The sequence below is a fragment of the Rhodamnia argentea genome, chromosome 2, assembly GCF_020921035.1.
Source record: "Rhodamnia argentea isolate NSW1041297 chromosome 2, ASM2092103v1, whole genome shotgun sequence".
Lineage (NCBI taxonomy): Eukaryota > Viridiplantae > Streptophyta > Magnoliopsida > Myrtales > Myrtaceae > Rhodamnia > Rhodamnia argentea.
Window position 1 is genome coordinate 32,864,353 of NC_063151.1, and position 17,898 is coordinate 32,882,250.

Consider the following 17,898-nt stretch of genomic DNA (forward strand, 5'->3'; position numbering starts at 1 on the left):
GGGGAGAGGAAACTAGGGCGGCAGAGGGATTTAAATCCCAACAACGGCCGAAAAAAATATTGCATGATCTTTAAATCGCGTCAATCAAATGTTATTTGAAAAACGAATCATGTGAGTCCTATATGACGAACGATTTTTGTTAATGGTCGCGACAGTTTTGGCCCACATGATTTACAATTCATGTAATAACTTCACAAGAGAGGCAAAGAGGCGGGATCGGATCCCAAAAAAGTTAACAAAAATGTACCATCTTATTCCAAGAGATGACTAGTTCTACGACGGTGCGCATCCAAATCGATACTATTACTGTGACGGCATATTAACGAAACTAAATTGTCTTCATCAGGTCTCCCCCCAAAGTGGACAGCAATCGAAGGTGTTTCAACAAGGTGGCATGTCCGGTGGTGGCGACAGCAAGTGGGTGTTCGGGGGAACTCCATTCCTCACGATGAACGCTGTGTCCATGCCCCACACCATGTGCCGCTCTATGTGGCAGTGCATGAACCACACTCCTGCCCAATTTTTGTCCCAACCAGAATCAATAATTTTCTATCTACTCAATAGAAGTCTGTATAAATGGCTTTGTGCATATTATGGGTGTATTCGTCCACCATCAACAAGAATAGTGATACAAATGGTCCATGAGCTTTGGTCCAATATGTAACGTGGTCACTAAACTTTTATTTTTTTCAATGTGGTCATTGAACTTTGGCTTAATATTTAATATGATCCCTGAAATTTTAATTTGTTCAGTGTGGTCCTTGGACTTCTGGTACATGTTCAATGTAGTCTCTCAACTATATGAAAATGTTTAATGTAGTCCTTCCATTGATATAAGATTGGGGACAACATTGAACATTTTCATATGGTGTAGGGACTAAATTGAATAAAGTTCGGGGACTATATTGAACAAATTAAAAATTCAAGGACTACGTTGAACAAACTAAAAATTCATGGACCAAATTGCATATTGGACTCATGCTTAGGGAGCACATTAAACAAAATTAAGAGTTTAAGGACCACATTGCATATTGAGCCAAAGCTCATATAGCCAAGGTAATACCGATAGATATTAACACAAATAAAGCGTCTAAGTCAAACATTAGTTCAAACTCACCAGGATTGTCCGCCCTAAATCTGATCGTAGCCCATCCATTCTTCGGCACCGCAATGGTGTTCTGCAAAGGTGGATCCACTAGATTATAATTCAAAGGATCCTTCTTGATGTCGAAGTTCCCAACTCCCCAGCCAACGACGTAAAAGCTATATCCATGCAGATGCATCGGGTGATCGGTCCCGCCTACCAAGTTCGTCCCCTGGAAGACAAGCTCCACGGTCGAGTTATACTTCAATACCTTCACCTCCGTCCCGCGCTTTGGCGTCTCCAAGCTCAACGGCAAGACGTCGGCCGTGAAATTGAAGACGTACGGTGGAAAGCTGGGGAAACGGGCTCCGAACACGCCATTGATGCCATAATAATAAGCTTGGAGGATGTCGATCGAGGGGTTTGTGAAGCTTATGTTGTTCAGGCTTGCGGCGAGACGTGCCCCGTTGGGGCACGCGTAGGAATTGTTTGGGCAAAGGAACAAGTTCACAGAGACTGTGAAGATGAAATGGTTGGTTATGTTCCTGGGGATGTCGACGGGGTACTTGTCGCTTGCTAAGCTGCGGAGGCTGCCGGTGAAATTGACCGATGCGGAAGTGTCATTGTAATAAGGAAGTCGCGGCAAAGGAGGCGGCGAGGTGGGAGCGTACTTTCCGGAGTACTCCACCACGGCCGTGGTGGTTGTGTTATCGAAAGTCACATTGAACGTACTGGAATAAACCCTAGCGGCCATATAATAGTGGTCGGGGTTTTGGTTGGCTTTAAGGAGGACGTCGATGGTTTGACCGGGGGATATTGTGATGATATCTCTCGTTAGTGGCTTAGTGTAGCTCGCGTCTGTCGCGACGACGGTGACGCTGTGTTTGGCAATGGAGAAGAAGAGGAGGTCTTGCATGGCCGCGTTGATTATTCGCAGCAAGTACGTCTTGCCTTGCTCAACCCTCAGTTTGAATGTATCTGAAACAAAATTACACCGTCACTAATTACAAACATACGGATGGAAAACTGTAGAGAAGATACGACAATTTTTTTTGTCTAAGCCAACAATAGTTTATGCACAAAGTCCAACCCGTATGAATATTCCATTTAAGGAGCAATCCATCTTGGCATAGTAAACTACCATTTCTTTGTTTTGATGGTTGAATTTATAGCATAATAATTATCATTATATTGTTCAATAGCCTTAGGTGGGAGATGGGTCTGCATCAGGAATGAGACCGACATTTTTTCCAATTAAGGAACAAGAAAATGATATAAGACGACGGCTACAACTCTTGCTAACCCTAAAAATTTACAATTATGAAGTTACAAGATGCATATAATTTCATTTTAGGACGTCCCTATGGCTTGTCCAGCTTTTGGAAAGTTATATGGCTTTCGAAAGCAAGTAGATGCAGGGGGTCACATGCTTATATAACATGGTGTATGCATGCATTGAAGACTTTGGGAATCTCTTGCGAAAGCTAGCAACTATAAGTGCAGGAGATATAGTTAAATTTTACCATTAATTTCCATCACAATAAGCAACCTTAGTGCCTTTACTTGATGAAATGTTGAAAAACCATGTAAGAAAGCGGAAGAACGATGAAATAAAGTTAGACCAAGAGGAACACGAAGACGAAGACGACGAGTTCAAACATGTCGTCTCTGACCTTGCTTTGAGCATGGGTATAGATCTCCCGGTTGACCATTGATGGTATAGGCATCGGAAACATTTGGATCTCCTCCGGTTCTGAGCATTTCATTATACACCTCCATTATCGGTTTCTTCCACCATTCTCCTGCACAATTATCGTTAAGTTTATAATTTTTGAAATGATCAAAGATCAATTATGTTGAAATCACAAGCACACATTAATCACTCGGGGATTTTTGTGGGGTACCTAATATGATAGGCACTTCAGCATCGGGTTTTGGAAAAGGGTAGGTCGAATCTTTTTTGGGATAAATAACAATGGCTCCATGAACGGTGGCTCTTGACCAATCACTATGAGCGTGCCACCATAAGGTCCCTTCTTCTGTGGAGAATATCACTTTTTGACTAAACTTAGCTCCGGGTTGTATTGGACATTGGGTTATGTATTCTGGTCCATCAGACCACGGATATCTCGGTTGCCTCACGCCGTGCCTACAATAAAATCATACACCATTCAGTTAGGACAAATTTTCAAGCAACCTTGGGATGACGCTGAGAAATAGTTCTCGAGAACCATATCTAGTAGAACAAGGTAATGAAAAGTCGTTGAAAAAAGCTAGTAATGTACACGGAGATCTACTAAGAAAAGGACATGGTCTTCATATGGTTTGAAATGGGCTTGGCATGATGAAATCTATGACTGATGACTTTGAGAGGAAAATTACCAAAAAAGTCCTAAACCTATTGTAATTATGCCAATTCAATTTTAAACCTTTTGTATTTATGCTAATTCGGTTCAGCTGATCAATTTTGGTCAAAAATCGCTAATATGGCGCTGCTTGTGCTAACATGAAAATTTTTAATTATTTTAAAATTTATTTCGAATGTTTTTCCTCTAGCCGGTGGCCAAGATCGGGCGACTCACCGGTCTTAGGTGAAGCTCACCTAGATCTAGCGATTCTCGGCCTTACTAGTGGCCGGTGAGTCATCGGACCTTAGTGACCGGTTAGAGGAAGAAGAAGATAATAGCAAATGAAGACAAAAGAAAAATAAAAAATAGATAAATAACTAAAAAACCAAAATATTATTAAAAATTGTCATGTCGGCGATTTCCGATCAAAATTGGGCAGATGGACTGAATTGGCACAAATGTAAAAGGTTTAGGACTGAATTGACATAATTGCGATAGGTTTAGGACTTTTTTTTAGTTCTCCGGACTTTGAGTGTCTATATATTGTAAATCTGTGGATTGGACCTTATGACAAGGAAGACATTATAAATTACTTTCACATATAAAAGGTCACTTCTATCTAAGAGCGGCAATTAGTATACTCCTATACTAATGATGGGATCACTTTCAAGATTACACTTCATAATGTGAATGCTGGGAAACACTATTCATACCAGTGAATGGTGATGTTGTATTTTGCCTTGTTATAGACATCAACGATGATGGTATCGCCTTTGTGCACGTATAGAGTCGGCCCGGGAAATTGCCCATTCACCGTCAGGATGTTCTTCGTGCTGCATAATCTCCTGTACGGCGTTTCTTCAACCTGTAATATTTCACGCACTTGAGCAACACGAAACCTAGCAGTCCAACCCCGGTCCGCATGCATACGACATCGCGGAAAATGGCGGTATTAGCACTCATTCGAACTTACCACGAACGTGTGACGAACCAAGGCTTTGCATCGGAGAATGCCGATGAGGAAGAGTAGAAACCCTACGTATTGTGCTCTTGATGACTTCATGGAGATTGACTTGACAACGAGATGGCGGCTGGGGCTCGATTATTTGGAGATTAAGCCGGGCATGAGAGGTATTTATAAGGCTCAGAGAAAGGCTGGGGCTGGCGAGGGACACGTGGAAGTGGGGGCGCGCATGATTTTGTCAACGTTTAGACAGGACATTATAAGGGCACGCTTTGGTAATACGAGAAAACCAGCAGCAAATATGTTCTCGAGGCCTATCGTTACCTGCTGGTTAACCTTCCTAGGTACCCTGGCCAGGGGACGGTTGACGAATTCTGACACAACAGTTATTTCCAAACTAACGTTTATGGATGACCATAGTTCCATGTCATCACTTTAAACTTGACTTTTTCCACGTAAATTGGTTTTCCTCTTCATGCTCTATGCTGCTACTAGCTTGGTATAGCAGTCAATTAATTTACTTTGACTGATGTTAATTATCTTATGAGATTTATTACCCTAGGTACGACGTTCTTAATCAAGCAATGCAACTAACGGAAGCACTCATTTTGTAAACCGGCTACACTGTTCATCTACGGTGTTGCCGGTCAAGGTCTTCGTTTTCTGGTCTCTAGTTAAGTATTTTTTTTTTAATGTGTGTGTTTGCCAGTCAAATGAGGTGAAAAATCATCGTCAACAATTGGAATATGAAAAGTATGGTAAAATCGTCTAAAAAATCATGAACATATTGCACTTTTGCTAATTCAGTGCAAAAGGAAGAAGAAACAAAAAAAAAAAAAAAAAAGAAAGAAAAAAATCACAAAAATATTAAAAGATTATTAAAATTTGTCCATGTCGGCGCCGGTTGTGTCACATAGGACGATCGGCGTCCACATCAGCGCATTCCGACAAAAAATTGACAGGATGGACTCAACTAACAAAATGTGAAAAGACCTAGGACTCAATTGGCGAAATTGAAAAGTTTAGGACCGAAGTGGCGACAGTACAACAGGTTTAGGACCCTTTTTTGACAATTCTCCTCAAAAAGATTTTGTTACCTACCATAGAAATAAAATCATCCACATCTCGTTATCGGCATGTTTTTTCCTTTAGATCTCAAGTGGCCATGTTAAATTTTCCAAGCCTTTAGATGAGCATCCATTCATGAACTCAACAGCTCTCTAAGTCTCGATGCCTTCATTGACTTGAAAAGTCGAAGTACCTTCACCAGTCCGGTGAATTGAAGGGTTGGCTAGACAATCCTGATAATAATTCCATCGATCTCGCCTAATTCTTTTAATTACAGGTTAATTTGAATGGATGCAGAGCCTCTATGGAGGGAAAATAAAAATAAAAAGGTGTGTCGTGCAGAAATCGCTCTCTGGAAAATTAACATGTCATTGTAATACACCTAACCCACGTCCAATAACTCGCACTTTCGAGCCAGGATCATGGAAAAAATTGGCTGTAATCAAATTTGCGTCAACCAAAGCCAACGCCTCGAGGAAGACTCGCTAACCGCATTCGAGAACCAAGGAAAATTCAAATCCATGCTGATGACACGTTAGTCACAACACATGCTCCATAACCTTTTTGTCCGTGGTGATTAGTCTTATCCACCACGTTGCGTCTGTTGAAATATCTCACATTGCTTGGCGATGTGTTTACATGCTTTTTGCATACATGTGGTCATCCTCCATCTATCGGAGCAAGAAGCCTTGAACTGAAATCTTTTAGGCCATTTATTTGCCTCCGCATTGGATGTTTCTACATTGTAGTCTTATGCCAAAGTCTAGGCTGCGCACAAAGGATAATGGTAAGATATTTAAATTTTAAATCACGCTTTCATCTAACAATTTAAGAAGTTTAATCATTCTGATCTAGCTTGCAAGTGAGAGGGAATATTGAAATATCTCACATCAGTTAACTATGGATTTATATGCTCTTTATATACATGTAATTTTTCATCCACCTATTAATTTAAGTTATTGGGTTCGACTTTCTTATCAGCATCATCCACGAAATGAATCTGCACGACACTCTTTTTCGGGCATCGGACTTTGAGGAAGAAAATAAGGGCTTATAAAGATTTAAACTTAGGGTCTCTCTCTCTGACACCATGTGAGATTTTGTGGGATTACTCGATAATTATTTTAAAAGAGCTTAAATTGTTAGAGGAAGGCGATACTCATGAGTGTAGTCAGCCAATGTTGGCCTCCTTCTCTCAAATAAAATTAGCTCAAACACTTGCCTCAATAAAAATGGATATATAATTAGCACAACTCACTTCCTTGTGATTATGTCATAACCCATCTTCCAAACATTAATACTTACAAAATCTCAATACAATAAATTGATTCATCCAATTGGTATCAGTTATTAGGAAAGAAACTGGTAGCAATCCCTCGTAGTTCAATCCATTTACTTATTTTGACTCGAGCCTTGTTCTTTTCAAGTTTTGTGTTTTATTCACAAGGACCTTGGATCTCCACAGCGACCAGGTCTCGTTTTTGCGTGTGTTAATAGTCCTTAGCGGCGGCTCTTGCTTTACAACGATGTCTTTATGGAAACAACACATGAGGAAACCCCATAGCTTACTCATTCCACTTGTTGAAAACAGCTAAGATTTCTTTATTCTCTTTTTGGATTTGCCGGGCATAATCATTGAGTTAACGGGCTAAAACAGCGATGAGCTCAAAAATGGAAATAATTTTTTATTCTGTTTTCTGAACGAGTTTTAGAGAATCAAAATGCGTTTAGTAATTGAACAAACTTTATGTTCTCGGAACAAAAATGGGTTTGGTAACTACAAGAAATTTCTGCTCCCAGGAACAATTTCTCTTCCCAATTTTATCAGTTTACGCCAACTAATTACGTCATATCATTATAAAGTCAATCTATATAGCATCACTAACAAAATGATTACGGATGATGCATAATCCCCAATTAGTCTATTTATTTTGTGGAGCATAAAGACATATGTAGGATTATTAAGAAAGGAAATAAGCTGAATAGGCAATTTGCACTTAAATTCCACAAATTTGCACTTAAATTAGTTTGTGAAAGAATTGTCAAACACATGTTGGGTTCGCAAGAGGTTTCACACTTGATCTCTTCTCTCTTTTAGTTTTGAAATTTGTACAAATTCTAGATCTACATTTCATGAAACAAATTGTGCAATCAATGAGGAAAGTCGGGTTTTGAGGGAAAATCAAGATTACAATTCGCAAAACGCGAACCAGGAAAAAATAAGCAGAGACAGGAACAAATGGGAAAAATACGCAGAGGCAGGCGTCAATCAAGCAAAGCGGGGACCAAATGGGACGGTGTTCGAGCAGCGGTGTTCATTCGAGGCCGATGAGGGTAGCCCTCGCCCGGATCAAGGAACAAAAGGCTGGTGAAGGTGACCTTGCTCGAGGCCGAACCCAGATTGGCAAGGATGACTCTTGCTCAAGGCCGATTAGGGCGGTCTTTGCCCGGATCGGTGAGGGTAACCCTCACTTGAGGCCAACGAGGCTGGCCCTTGCCTAGATTGCTGAGGGCCACTTCGGGCGAGATCCTTGGGAAAGAGACGCCGAGAAAACTGAATGACAAAACGAAACTCACTGGAGTCATGCAACAAGGGCGGAGGACATCGGTGGTAGAGCTACTTGGTTGAGCGACATGAGCGGCAGACGAGCGGGGGGCGCGGGCTGGTCGAGTGTTCTTCCCCGAGGCTTCCTTCCTTTATTTATTTATTTATTTTTGGTCTAGGGAACAAAGTGAGATCCTTCCCTGAGCCTACTCACTTTGTTGGTCTTGTTTCTCAAAAGTGATTATGGAACAAAGAATCAATTTTTTTAATTTTTGTTCTAGGCTTTTTTTTTTTTCAATTGAAGCTCTCCTCGAACCATTTCTGATGATTGAGCATATCCCATCGTGGGCAAGGGGGAAGAGGGACCCATTTTCTTCTAAAAGAGCCTATTTGGGGTATAGAATTAGGGAATCCGAATCATTACCAAATAGGCCCTTAGTATATATCAAGACATTTACGTGAAAACCTAAATGAACCTCGGTGGTCTATAGTATCCCACTAATAAACAACTTAAAAAAAGTGAAATTAATGTAAATAAGGCATCTATATCTTTATATCTTGGCTTTTTCGTGAGGTATGCATATGATTTGTTGAGTAAAATGTCGGAGTCAAGGAAAATTCATGCTAATAGCTAGCCCATCTGCTTCGTCAGTATCATGCACTCACTTTCATAAAGACTCTGCCCAGTGATTTCTCAACTACAAGAGAAGCGAGCAGTGTCGCATCGAAATCTATTACAAGATTCATTTTGTCATAGTCCTTACAAATCGATTGCATGAGATTTCGATCCATGAAACAACAACTTGAAATGCACGCTAGACTAGTGTAATAGTCGCTTTAGAAACCACAAGACCGCCCAATCAACAATTCAGCATTACGGTGCGCGTTGCATCGAAACCTAATACAAGATTTATCACTCGTAATCCTTACAATGGAGTACATGAGATTTCGGTCCATGAAACAACCTAAAAAGCACGCAAGACAAGTGTAATTGTCGCTTTAGAAAGCAAAAGACCACCAAACCTAGAATTCGACATTGCAGCATGAAGATTGTCGCGACGTTCCTCTTAAAGCGAAAACGATGGGCAGAGTTGCCATGTTCTCCTCCTCACAGGCATCGATCTATCCGACTTCTCCTGTGTAAATCCACTAGCGATGCATTGAGCAGAATTCCACAAGCAAACCAAGTGATGAAAATGAGACCTCTCGTTCCGTGGCGTAGGACGGAAATCCTACTAGAATCTCTATCCGATTAGCTTATGAGTAAAGGATGAGTTTTACAGGTTTGTCCGATATATGTTAATATAATATCTAAGTCCCTTATTTTGGTAGGACTCTTTTGTAAATTTAATATGAAAAAGAATATTAAGCTTCATATTTGTTAGCTTTCGTTATGATTGATTATTGAACTAGTATTGATTTTCTTTCCCTCTAATGGTGTTTCTTTCTTCTCTCTTCTATCTATTTTGTTAAACAAATCGTGGGAGGGTGTCACACGAAAAGAATCCTACGGCAGGGATGTGGTGTAACACAGAGTAGTTAATACATCTTAATTGGTTGGTAATATAATGATTTTGCCTTTTGAGTTAATGTGAATTCAACTAGATATTGCCGCTTTAGACTTAGATTTTATCTTAGTGATTTTAACAAGGTATTGAACCTCTATTGCATTTGCCCAACTAGTGGTATTAGAGTTGATGGTTGATTGATGGCTCACTCTCTATGTATATCATTGTCTGGTAAATATCTCAGTGAAGGAAAATGTTAGATGAGGATGGTGCGCCCCCCTCCCCGGCCCCCTAGCCCCTCTTTGCTAAGCTTAGCTTGGCCAAGGCGATTGGAGTTGGAGTATGAGGTGTAGATGCCATCCCCGTCGACAGCTGCCAAATTTGGTGAGCCGAGTTGGAGATTCTTGAGTTTATGTAACATCAGTGCAGAAGGATACCAGTATTGAGGGGGAGCGGGCCCTAATGCTAGTGACTCATACGTGAGAGGGAAATTTGTTAAGATACATGTTCGAAGGTGATAGGTGGAAGTCTCGCAACTTAATCGCAATGAAACATTGTTATTCCTCCTCAAATGAGAAACTGCCGGGGGGCTTCAATGGAATGAAAAGGGGCGGCATGGTCGTATGCTCGACATATGTGTGCCCTAGTTTATTCACGCGTGAGAGGAAAATTTGTTAAGACGCATGTTCGAAGAAAGTGTGGGATAAGCGTACCGCCATCATCATAAAAGGAATCGGTCACAATCAGCCGGCTGGCTTTTGACCCCGCAATATGTTTTTTTGTTTGTTCCTTGCAGAATCACATCTCATTGTCCATTGCAGGAAGAAAAGCGATACCGACCGGGGAATCTTGACTGGCACGTGGGCTGCCTAAGAATTGTGGAAATGATGGTAAGGATGTCATCATGCCATGTAGGTCAATGCGTAGCAATCATGAACTCTCTCATACGTGTAATCAAATATCTTTGTTTTGACCTAATCGTGAATCGTTACGATTCAGAGTTACTTCATAACGTAACCAGAAAAAAAAAGAAAGAGAAAACTACCATCTTAAATCAAGACAATTTGAAAGAAGATATTATCCAATCTGTTTTAGATTTATTATATGAATGCAAATTCAATCTTATCATTTGATTTGATTAATATAATCTTACTTTTTCTATAAGATTTTAATATAATCATTCGCGGCAATTTTCATGGTTAATCGATGGCATAACTTGATAAAGAAGAAATCAGGAGGGAGGTTGAAAAGTCTTGATACCGAACCATAGGTGGCAGCGTTATGTTTGACACGACTTGTTGAAGAAAAATCAACCCAACATCCACGAATATTATTTAGTTATGGAAGTAAGACAAAAACCACCGTTTTCTGGGTGTTGAGTAGAAGATTGAAATGTTTGGTGTAATACGGAAACCAATGGAGTATGCGGAAAAAGTTGTTCAGTTAATGGCAAAGTTAGACGGCTTATCATGGTCAATGGTAAACTATTTCTATAATCCACCGACTCGAAGAAATATGGAGGGTAGTCTGCAAAACTTGTTGCAATTCCGTGATCAACTGCCAAAATCACCGATCTAACCGGAAAATTATCCAAAAAATCTTAAATGTATTGAACTTTTATCAATTTAATTCTAAACCTTTTGATTTTGTCAATTGAGATTTAAACCTTTTGACGTTTTGTCAATTGAGTCCATCCTACTAATCCGGACTGAAAATCGCTAATGTGGAAGCCGAGCATCCTATGTGGCACGGCCGGTGGCAATGTGGATAATTTTTAATGTATTTTAATAATTTTTCTAATTTCTAATCCGGTGAGAGAAGGATTTGATTCCCCAAACTGAACAAGTTTCGAGGCAAAAGATGAAGTGCAAAATCCAAAGAAAACTTGGAAGCAATGGACCCAATATTATGCATATGGAAACGATTTCGAATGATTTTGTTCCTTATGGAAAGCGCTAAACCCATGTTGAAATGCGCCATCTTGGGATTAGCCATATAATAGGCTTGAAATTAGTTTAGATAAACAAAATTAGGGGCCAGATCTATTGCAGTTACCACGAACTTACGACGAAGAGTAGCAGCATCACAGTAATGGGTGCCGAGGACTAGCACTAGCCCTAGAATTTGAAGCACTTGAACTCCCACTAAGCTCCACATTTCAATCAACAGAGAGAGAGAGAGAAAAGTAAATGTGTTCTTCTGTCTTGCCCCTTAAGTTTAGCGGATTGCGGGAAGTGTCTATTTATACATTGCGAATAGGCTCCCCTCCTATTCGTCATCAAAATAGGCTCAATACCAAAAAAACCCTCCAACTTTAGCATTTGTGACAATTCTATCCCAAACTTTTGCTTTATGCCAATTCTACCGGCTTAGTACCAAAAAAACTCTCAACTTTAGCATATATCCCAATTATATCTAATACTTTTTTTTTTATCTCATAAAAAACCTCAAATTGTTACTTTTGTATCAATTATACCATCGTTAACCTTCCGTCCATAATCACCTGATGTGGAATGTATTAGTAGCGCGTTTCTAGATTGATTGGACATGCGTAAATCCAATCAGAAGGCGAAACGGTGATGTGCCAAAAACTAGCGGACCGGGTCAAGGACATCGGATCGGCTCAAATTCGGTTGGCTGAAGTGAAACGGCGTCTCGATCAATATTCACAGCCTTGCGCCGTGACTAACGGATTTTGGTGATTCAAGATCGTCTAGATAAGTTTTCCTATTTTTTATAGTATTTTCGGAATTTATTTTACTATTAATAGTAGTTTTGTAATTTTGGATTTGGATGTTTAGAATCCTACTAGGGTTAGAATTAGGGTTAATACCCTATAAAAGATGTGTTTATGATATTTTTGGGGATGATTATTATTATTTTATTATCAGACTTTTCGAGATTTCTCTCTTAAGCAAGGATTTGCTTGTTATCTTCGTTGAACGTTGGGTCATCACCATTAGTAAATCCTATGTGGCATTTTCACGTTGTTAATAAATTGTACCTCAGTAAAACTTCTCTTTTGTAGTTTGCTTCCCCTACATATTGTTGGGAGATATAGAGTCACTCAAGACGGCACATTTTGTATTCTCTACGGCACTCAGCAGCCCAAAAACGGCTAGACATGGAGATATTTGGATTAACGATCTAAAACCTTGTCGTCCCTAAAACCTACTGTTTCCAAATTTAGAAGATTTATTGGTAAGTTTGGCGAGAAAACTCGATTCACATAGGATTAACTAACGGTGATTATAGACGGAAGATTGACGATAGTAGAATTGGGATAAAAGTAAAAATTGAGGATTTTTTATGAGACAAAAAAAAGTTTTGGATATAATTGGGACATATTCTAAAGTTGAGAGTTTTTTTGAGTATTAGATCAGTAGAATTAGGACAAAAGTAAAAGTTTGGGGTTTTTTTGAGACAAATTTTTTTTTTTTGGATATAATTGTCACAAATGCTAAAATCGAAGGTTTTTTTTGGGTATTAGGCCCATCAAAATATAATGTCGTCAACTGAACCAAACACTTCCTCGGCTCACTATCTCGCATACAAATTGGTCTATGTTTTTTGTGGCGCTCATCAAAGAAAAAAGATAAAATTATAAAAAAAAATCATAAATTTATTATAATTGTAATAATTCAGTCCTAAACATTTTTATTGCCAATTGATCCTAAACATTTTGCATTTGTGTCTATTCAGTCCATCAAGCCAAATTGGCCAAAAATCACTAACATGACGCGGCCTACGGCGACGTGGACAATTTTGAGTAATCTTTTAATTTTTTTCGAATTGTTTATTATATATTATTTTCTTTCCTTTTTTCTTCCTCCAAGCGATAGTCGAGGTCCGGCGATCGGCTAAAGGCGAGGGCAAGTTCGCCGGTGGTCGGCGGGGGTGAGCTTTGCCGGAGGTTGGTACAGGTTGACCTCGTCAGCCCATGGAAACTGGCTAAAGGAAAAAGGAAGGGAAAGAAAAAAAAGAAAAAGAAAAAAATTCAAAAAATATTAAAATATTATTGCAAATTGCCTAGGTTAGCATTGGCTGCGCCACATCAGTGATATCCATCCAGAAATGACCGGATGGACTATGTTAGCACAAATACAAAAGGTTTAAGACTCAATCGGTAAAAAAAAAGTTTATAACTAAATTGGCACAATTACAATAAATTTAGGATTTTTTTTTTGTTATTCTCTCGAAGAAAAATCAAAGGTAAATTCAATGGATTGGTCGAGCGGTTAAGCTTTTGGTTTAGATGCCACTGTCTTAACTAAACCACAACGTTCCCATACACGTGAACCGGAGGCTCCGCGTGCATATGCGAGGATCATTTGAGTCCAAAGATTTCGATACCTTGTGCTATGAAAAAGGGGGAACAAAAACCAAAGGTAACGACAACGGAAAAAAGCTTTGATTTCCCTTTCGGCCGCCTCAAACATGAGCCATTCGAGGGTTGGCCGAGCACTTTTAAAAGGTGCGTGTCCATGTTGCTCTCTCGCTGTTCCCTCCTCCGTGTCGGATGGGGACACACACTCCCTTCAGCGGAGAGCGAAGGAGACGTTTTCCCCCCACGAGATTTTCATTTGATATCCGAGTTTTGTGGATCTGGTTTCAGTGGCTACCTCCCTACGAGAAACAGATAAAATCCTTGGGAAAAGGTCCTAACACCTTTATGAGAAGGTCACCCAGGGCAAAGCCCGTTCGATGTGGACACCTAAATATTTAGCTATCTTATTTGACCATTTATTGCATATGAAAACTAGGGATCGATCCCGACCAAAAATACCACGAACATTAATTTGCAGTGACATTTGTATTACAGATATTTGGGACACTATCATAATACGTTCACATCAATTTCATATTAACCAGCATGGTCATAAATTTGATGAGTATGTTTAAGCAGGAAGGCTCTAAGCTTTATTGAATTTCCAAGATCGAGTTCATAAGGACCAGGCCCCCATGAAAATTCGGCTAGCCCATGATTATGTGATGTAGCCCTTATTTGAAATAATGTTCACTTCAGGTCCTTATTTAAAATTTAGCCTAATAATTTTGCCCGTATTGGGGATAGTAGAGGGAGATATCCTAATTTTCTAGCTTGATTATACAGTATGTCTCCTCGATCTAAAATAGGAATGCACAAAATTCCTTTTTCCTCTAATGAAACCCTAGCACCATAACTACATAAATGAATCATTCACGCAAAAAAAAGGCGACAATATGCTCGCATACACATACAAAAGAATGAAAATTGAATAAAAAATTATAAACCTATTATACTTTTACCAATTCTATCATAAATCTTTTAATTTAATCAATTGAGTCGTAAGTCTTTTCATATTTTTCCAATTGAGTCCATCTGGCCAATTGTCCGGAAATCTCTAACGTGGACGCTAACAGTTTTACGTGGCACGATCGTCACCGATGCATATTATTTTTTATTATATTTCAATATTTTTCCGATTTTTTACGGTAGTGATGCTTTTTCGTAGTTTTGGTGGGATATAAAAATTTGCATCATTTTCTTTCTCTAAGAGAATTCTAAGGCTTATCAAACATGTTTTCCAGTAAAGAGAGAGGTGGGAACGAAAAAAAATATATTGTAAACAAATTATTTGGGTGCTAACGGAATACCATTAAGTTTTTTCTTGTCTAATTTTTTTTTTTAGACTTTACTAGCATAACGATTTTTGGTGACTATGAAAGTATCAACATATTGTTGAATACGAATTCTTGAAAGTGTGAACCTCATAATAATTTTTATTTATTTTTTATTTTTTTATGGCCCACAATAGGCTATTAACCTCACAATGAATTAAGGATAATTACACAACCATTTCTCTTTTTCTTTTCTTTTTTTTACGAAATCTATTTTAATCCTGTATCATGTTGTATTTCCGCAATTTCAAGAGAGAGAGAGACGAAGGACCAATGAACAGCCATGTCGATAAGTCGACGGAGTATATCAAACACCTTAGGTGAAAGGAGTAATTGACCGGACAAATTGAGCTATAGCCAAAAGATCATGGTGAAAGATGAAGGACGAAAATAGAAAGAAAGCTCCAAGTTACTGGACCGAAATATAAAATACATTTGGTTCTAATAATTCTTTTTTTTTTTGGTTAATACCATAAAAAAACTTTAAATTGATACACCCATGAAAAATTTATCCAAAATTATTTTTTGATCATAAAAAATTTTCAAATTGATATGCTTGTGACAAACTTGCCCCAAACTAATTTTTTGATTACCAAAAACTTCAAAGTAGTATATTTGTGATAAATTTACCATATGTTAGTCTCCATTAAATTTTATCGTCAAATTACTAAGTGAATGACACGTGATCATTGACGGGTGTACCAATTTGAGGTTTTACCTTCTATTTATCATGGGCGTATCAATTTGAGATTTTTTGTGTAATACCCAATTAAACAGAAACTAATGAAAGATCAGTTAGGGTTTTTTTATGGTAAAAAATTTAGTTTGGGATACATTTATCACATGTGTATTAATTTGGAGTTTTTGGTAATAAAAAAAAATTGGGATTAATTTGTCACATGTGTATCAATTTAAAATTATTGCGGTCAAATAAATAGTTTGCGGTAAATTTTTCACAAATGTACATATTTGAAATTTTTTGTAGTTAAAAAAATAATTTAAAATAAATTTATCATATACATATATCAAATTGAAATTTTTCGTCATATTCATTTTTTTTTGTCCCAATGGAAGCGCTAATCAGGTGTGGTCGATTTGGCCCTCCTTTGATTGTTGAGCCATAAAACAATCGTCAAAAGACGATTGCATAAATTAAACAGGTCAAACCCCTCGATCATGAAAGCTTTGGTTATGCCCTAAAAACCATGGAAAAGAAAAGTCAATGCCCAAGATGTCTCACTTACCACGAACTTAGCTTCGCAATAGAGGATGCCAAGGACTAGCAAAAGCCCTAGAATTTGAAGCACTGGAACTCTCGTTCCAGCACCTTATCTCAATAAAGTAGGGCCCTAATGCTTGTCGGTGTCGGCATCACATTCAACGAGGTTGGCTGAGCCGGACCTTTTTACCCAGCTCACCTTCTTGTTTACAAATTGTACATTCTCACCGTCGACGTCGCACTCACAAGCAAAATTCAGAAATAATTTCGCAAAGGGTCCAATTGAACAATCAAACGTTCAGTTTGGAGGCGTTGGATCTTATGAGGATGCAACCAATTCGATGAGGTCATGCCTGCCGCTCAACGAGCAAAGTCTTATCCAATATGCATGAACACGGCTTTTTGCACGTGTCCATAGTGATCGATCGAGCTAATAGGCTTGGGAAAAAAAAAACGTCCGAGAGAAATTCAAAAAGGAAAATTCAAGGGTGTTTGGCAATGGGGATGTAGTTCCATAAGCGTACGTAATTTATGGTGGCGTGATTCGCTTTGGTACCCGACCTTTGACTCTCCATGAATGAAGCCCAAAAACTTCTCAAATCTTTTTTTTTTTTTTTCGGTCGAACAAATCTTTTTGGGATTACCGAACATGAACCTTTTTGAATGGGTTACAGCTCACCTTACCCAAAAAAAAAAAAAAAAAAACCTTTTGAATGGGTGCGCCCTCTGAAGATGGCCTTTCCGTGTCAAACTTCTATCCAATTAGGCATGCCCGTGTTGGGGGACAAGCATCACTTTCTTCAAGATTGTCAACGTCAGAAAGTTGTTGTTGCCCCATATGAAGGTTGGGGTGCCGATAAAAAACACACCTTCTGATAATTGCCCTCTAAATGATCCTAAATGTTGATAATTTTGAAGAAATCAATACTTATTTTCAGACATACGTAATTGAAAGAAAAAATATTATGTCGGTGAAATCTTTGTCAAGTTTATAATATGCACTTCAATCATAGTCGTGATGTCAAAGCATAGAAATGAAGACTATTATAAAGCAATTAATACTACATATAAAGTCATGAAAATCTCTCGCTTTCTAAAGGTTAATTGCTCGCTTCATTCACTGTCTTTAGTAATTGTCATACCCTTTTCCTTAGGAGAATTGTCCAAAAAGTCCTAAATAATACAGATTCTCATTCGATCCCGAATCTTTCACTTATGTCAATTTAGTCTTAAATCTTTTGATGATTTGCCAATTTGATTTTAATTTTTTTTCACAATTTGCCAATATATTCATTCCTTTCAAGAATTCAAATATTAGGTTTATGACTAAATTGACGAATCTTCAACAAATTAAGGATTAAATTGATCCAAAAAAAGGTTTAGGATTAAATTAGTACAATTAAAAAATTTAGGATTAAATTGGCACAATTAAAAGGTTTATGACCGAATTAACTGCTATGCAATAAATTTAGGACTTCTTTATCTCTCTACTTTTTTTTTA

General features: G+C 38.5%; 1 protein-coding gene and 1 long non-coding RNA gene across 3 annotated transcripts; one reads left to right on the forward strand and one right to left on the reverse strand.

Annotated features, from left to right (window-relative positions):
- Nucleotides 1-330: 330 nt before the first annotated feature.
- On the reverse strand, nt 331-11,674 carry LOC115732552 (laccase-15-like). 2 transcript variants are annotated; one of them, XM_048275128.1, is made up of 6 exons: nt 11,573-11,674; nt 4,146-4,297; nt 2,989-3,233; nt 2,758-2,886; nt 1,118-2,062; nt 331-512 (listed from the first exon to the last, which is right to left on the reverse strand). In XM_048275128.1, the coding sequence occupies exons 1-6, from the start codon at nt 11,672-11,674 to the stop codon at nt 382-384; spliced, it is 1,704 nt and encodes a 567-aa protein (XP_048131085.1). In that variant the 3' UTR covers nt 331-381. The 2 variants fall into 2 exon arrangements, with proteins under 2 accessions (XP_048131085.1, XP_048131083.1); XM_048275126.1 differs by lacking the exon at nt 11,573-11,674 and adding an exon at nt 4,406-4,555.
- LOC125313917 lies at nt 11,573-15,441 on the forward strand. The gene is made up of 3 exons (XR_007197625.1): nt 11,573-11,702; nt 15,094-15,099; nt 15,431-15,441. It is a non-coding gene; the product is annotated as an uncharacterized LOC125313917 (long non-coding RNA).
- The last annotated feature ends 2,457 nt before the right edge of the window (nt 15,442-17,898 follow it).

Bases quoted from the DNA above. Each gene is read 5' to 3' on its own strand.
- LOC115732552 (XM_048275128.1), bottom strand. From the start codon at position 11,674: ATGTGGAGCTTAGTGGGAGTTCAAGTGCTTCAAATTCTAGGGCTAGTG. The intron at 2,887-2,988 runs GTACCCCACAAA...ATAATTGTGCAG, and splicing joins TGAAGTGCCTATCATATTAG to GAGAATGGTGGAAGAAACCG. The intron at 513-1,117 runs GTGAGTTTGAAC...AAAATTGGGCAG, and splicing joins ATTTAGGGCGGACAATCCTG to GAGTGTGGTTCATGCACTGC.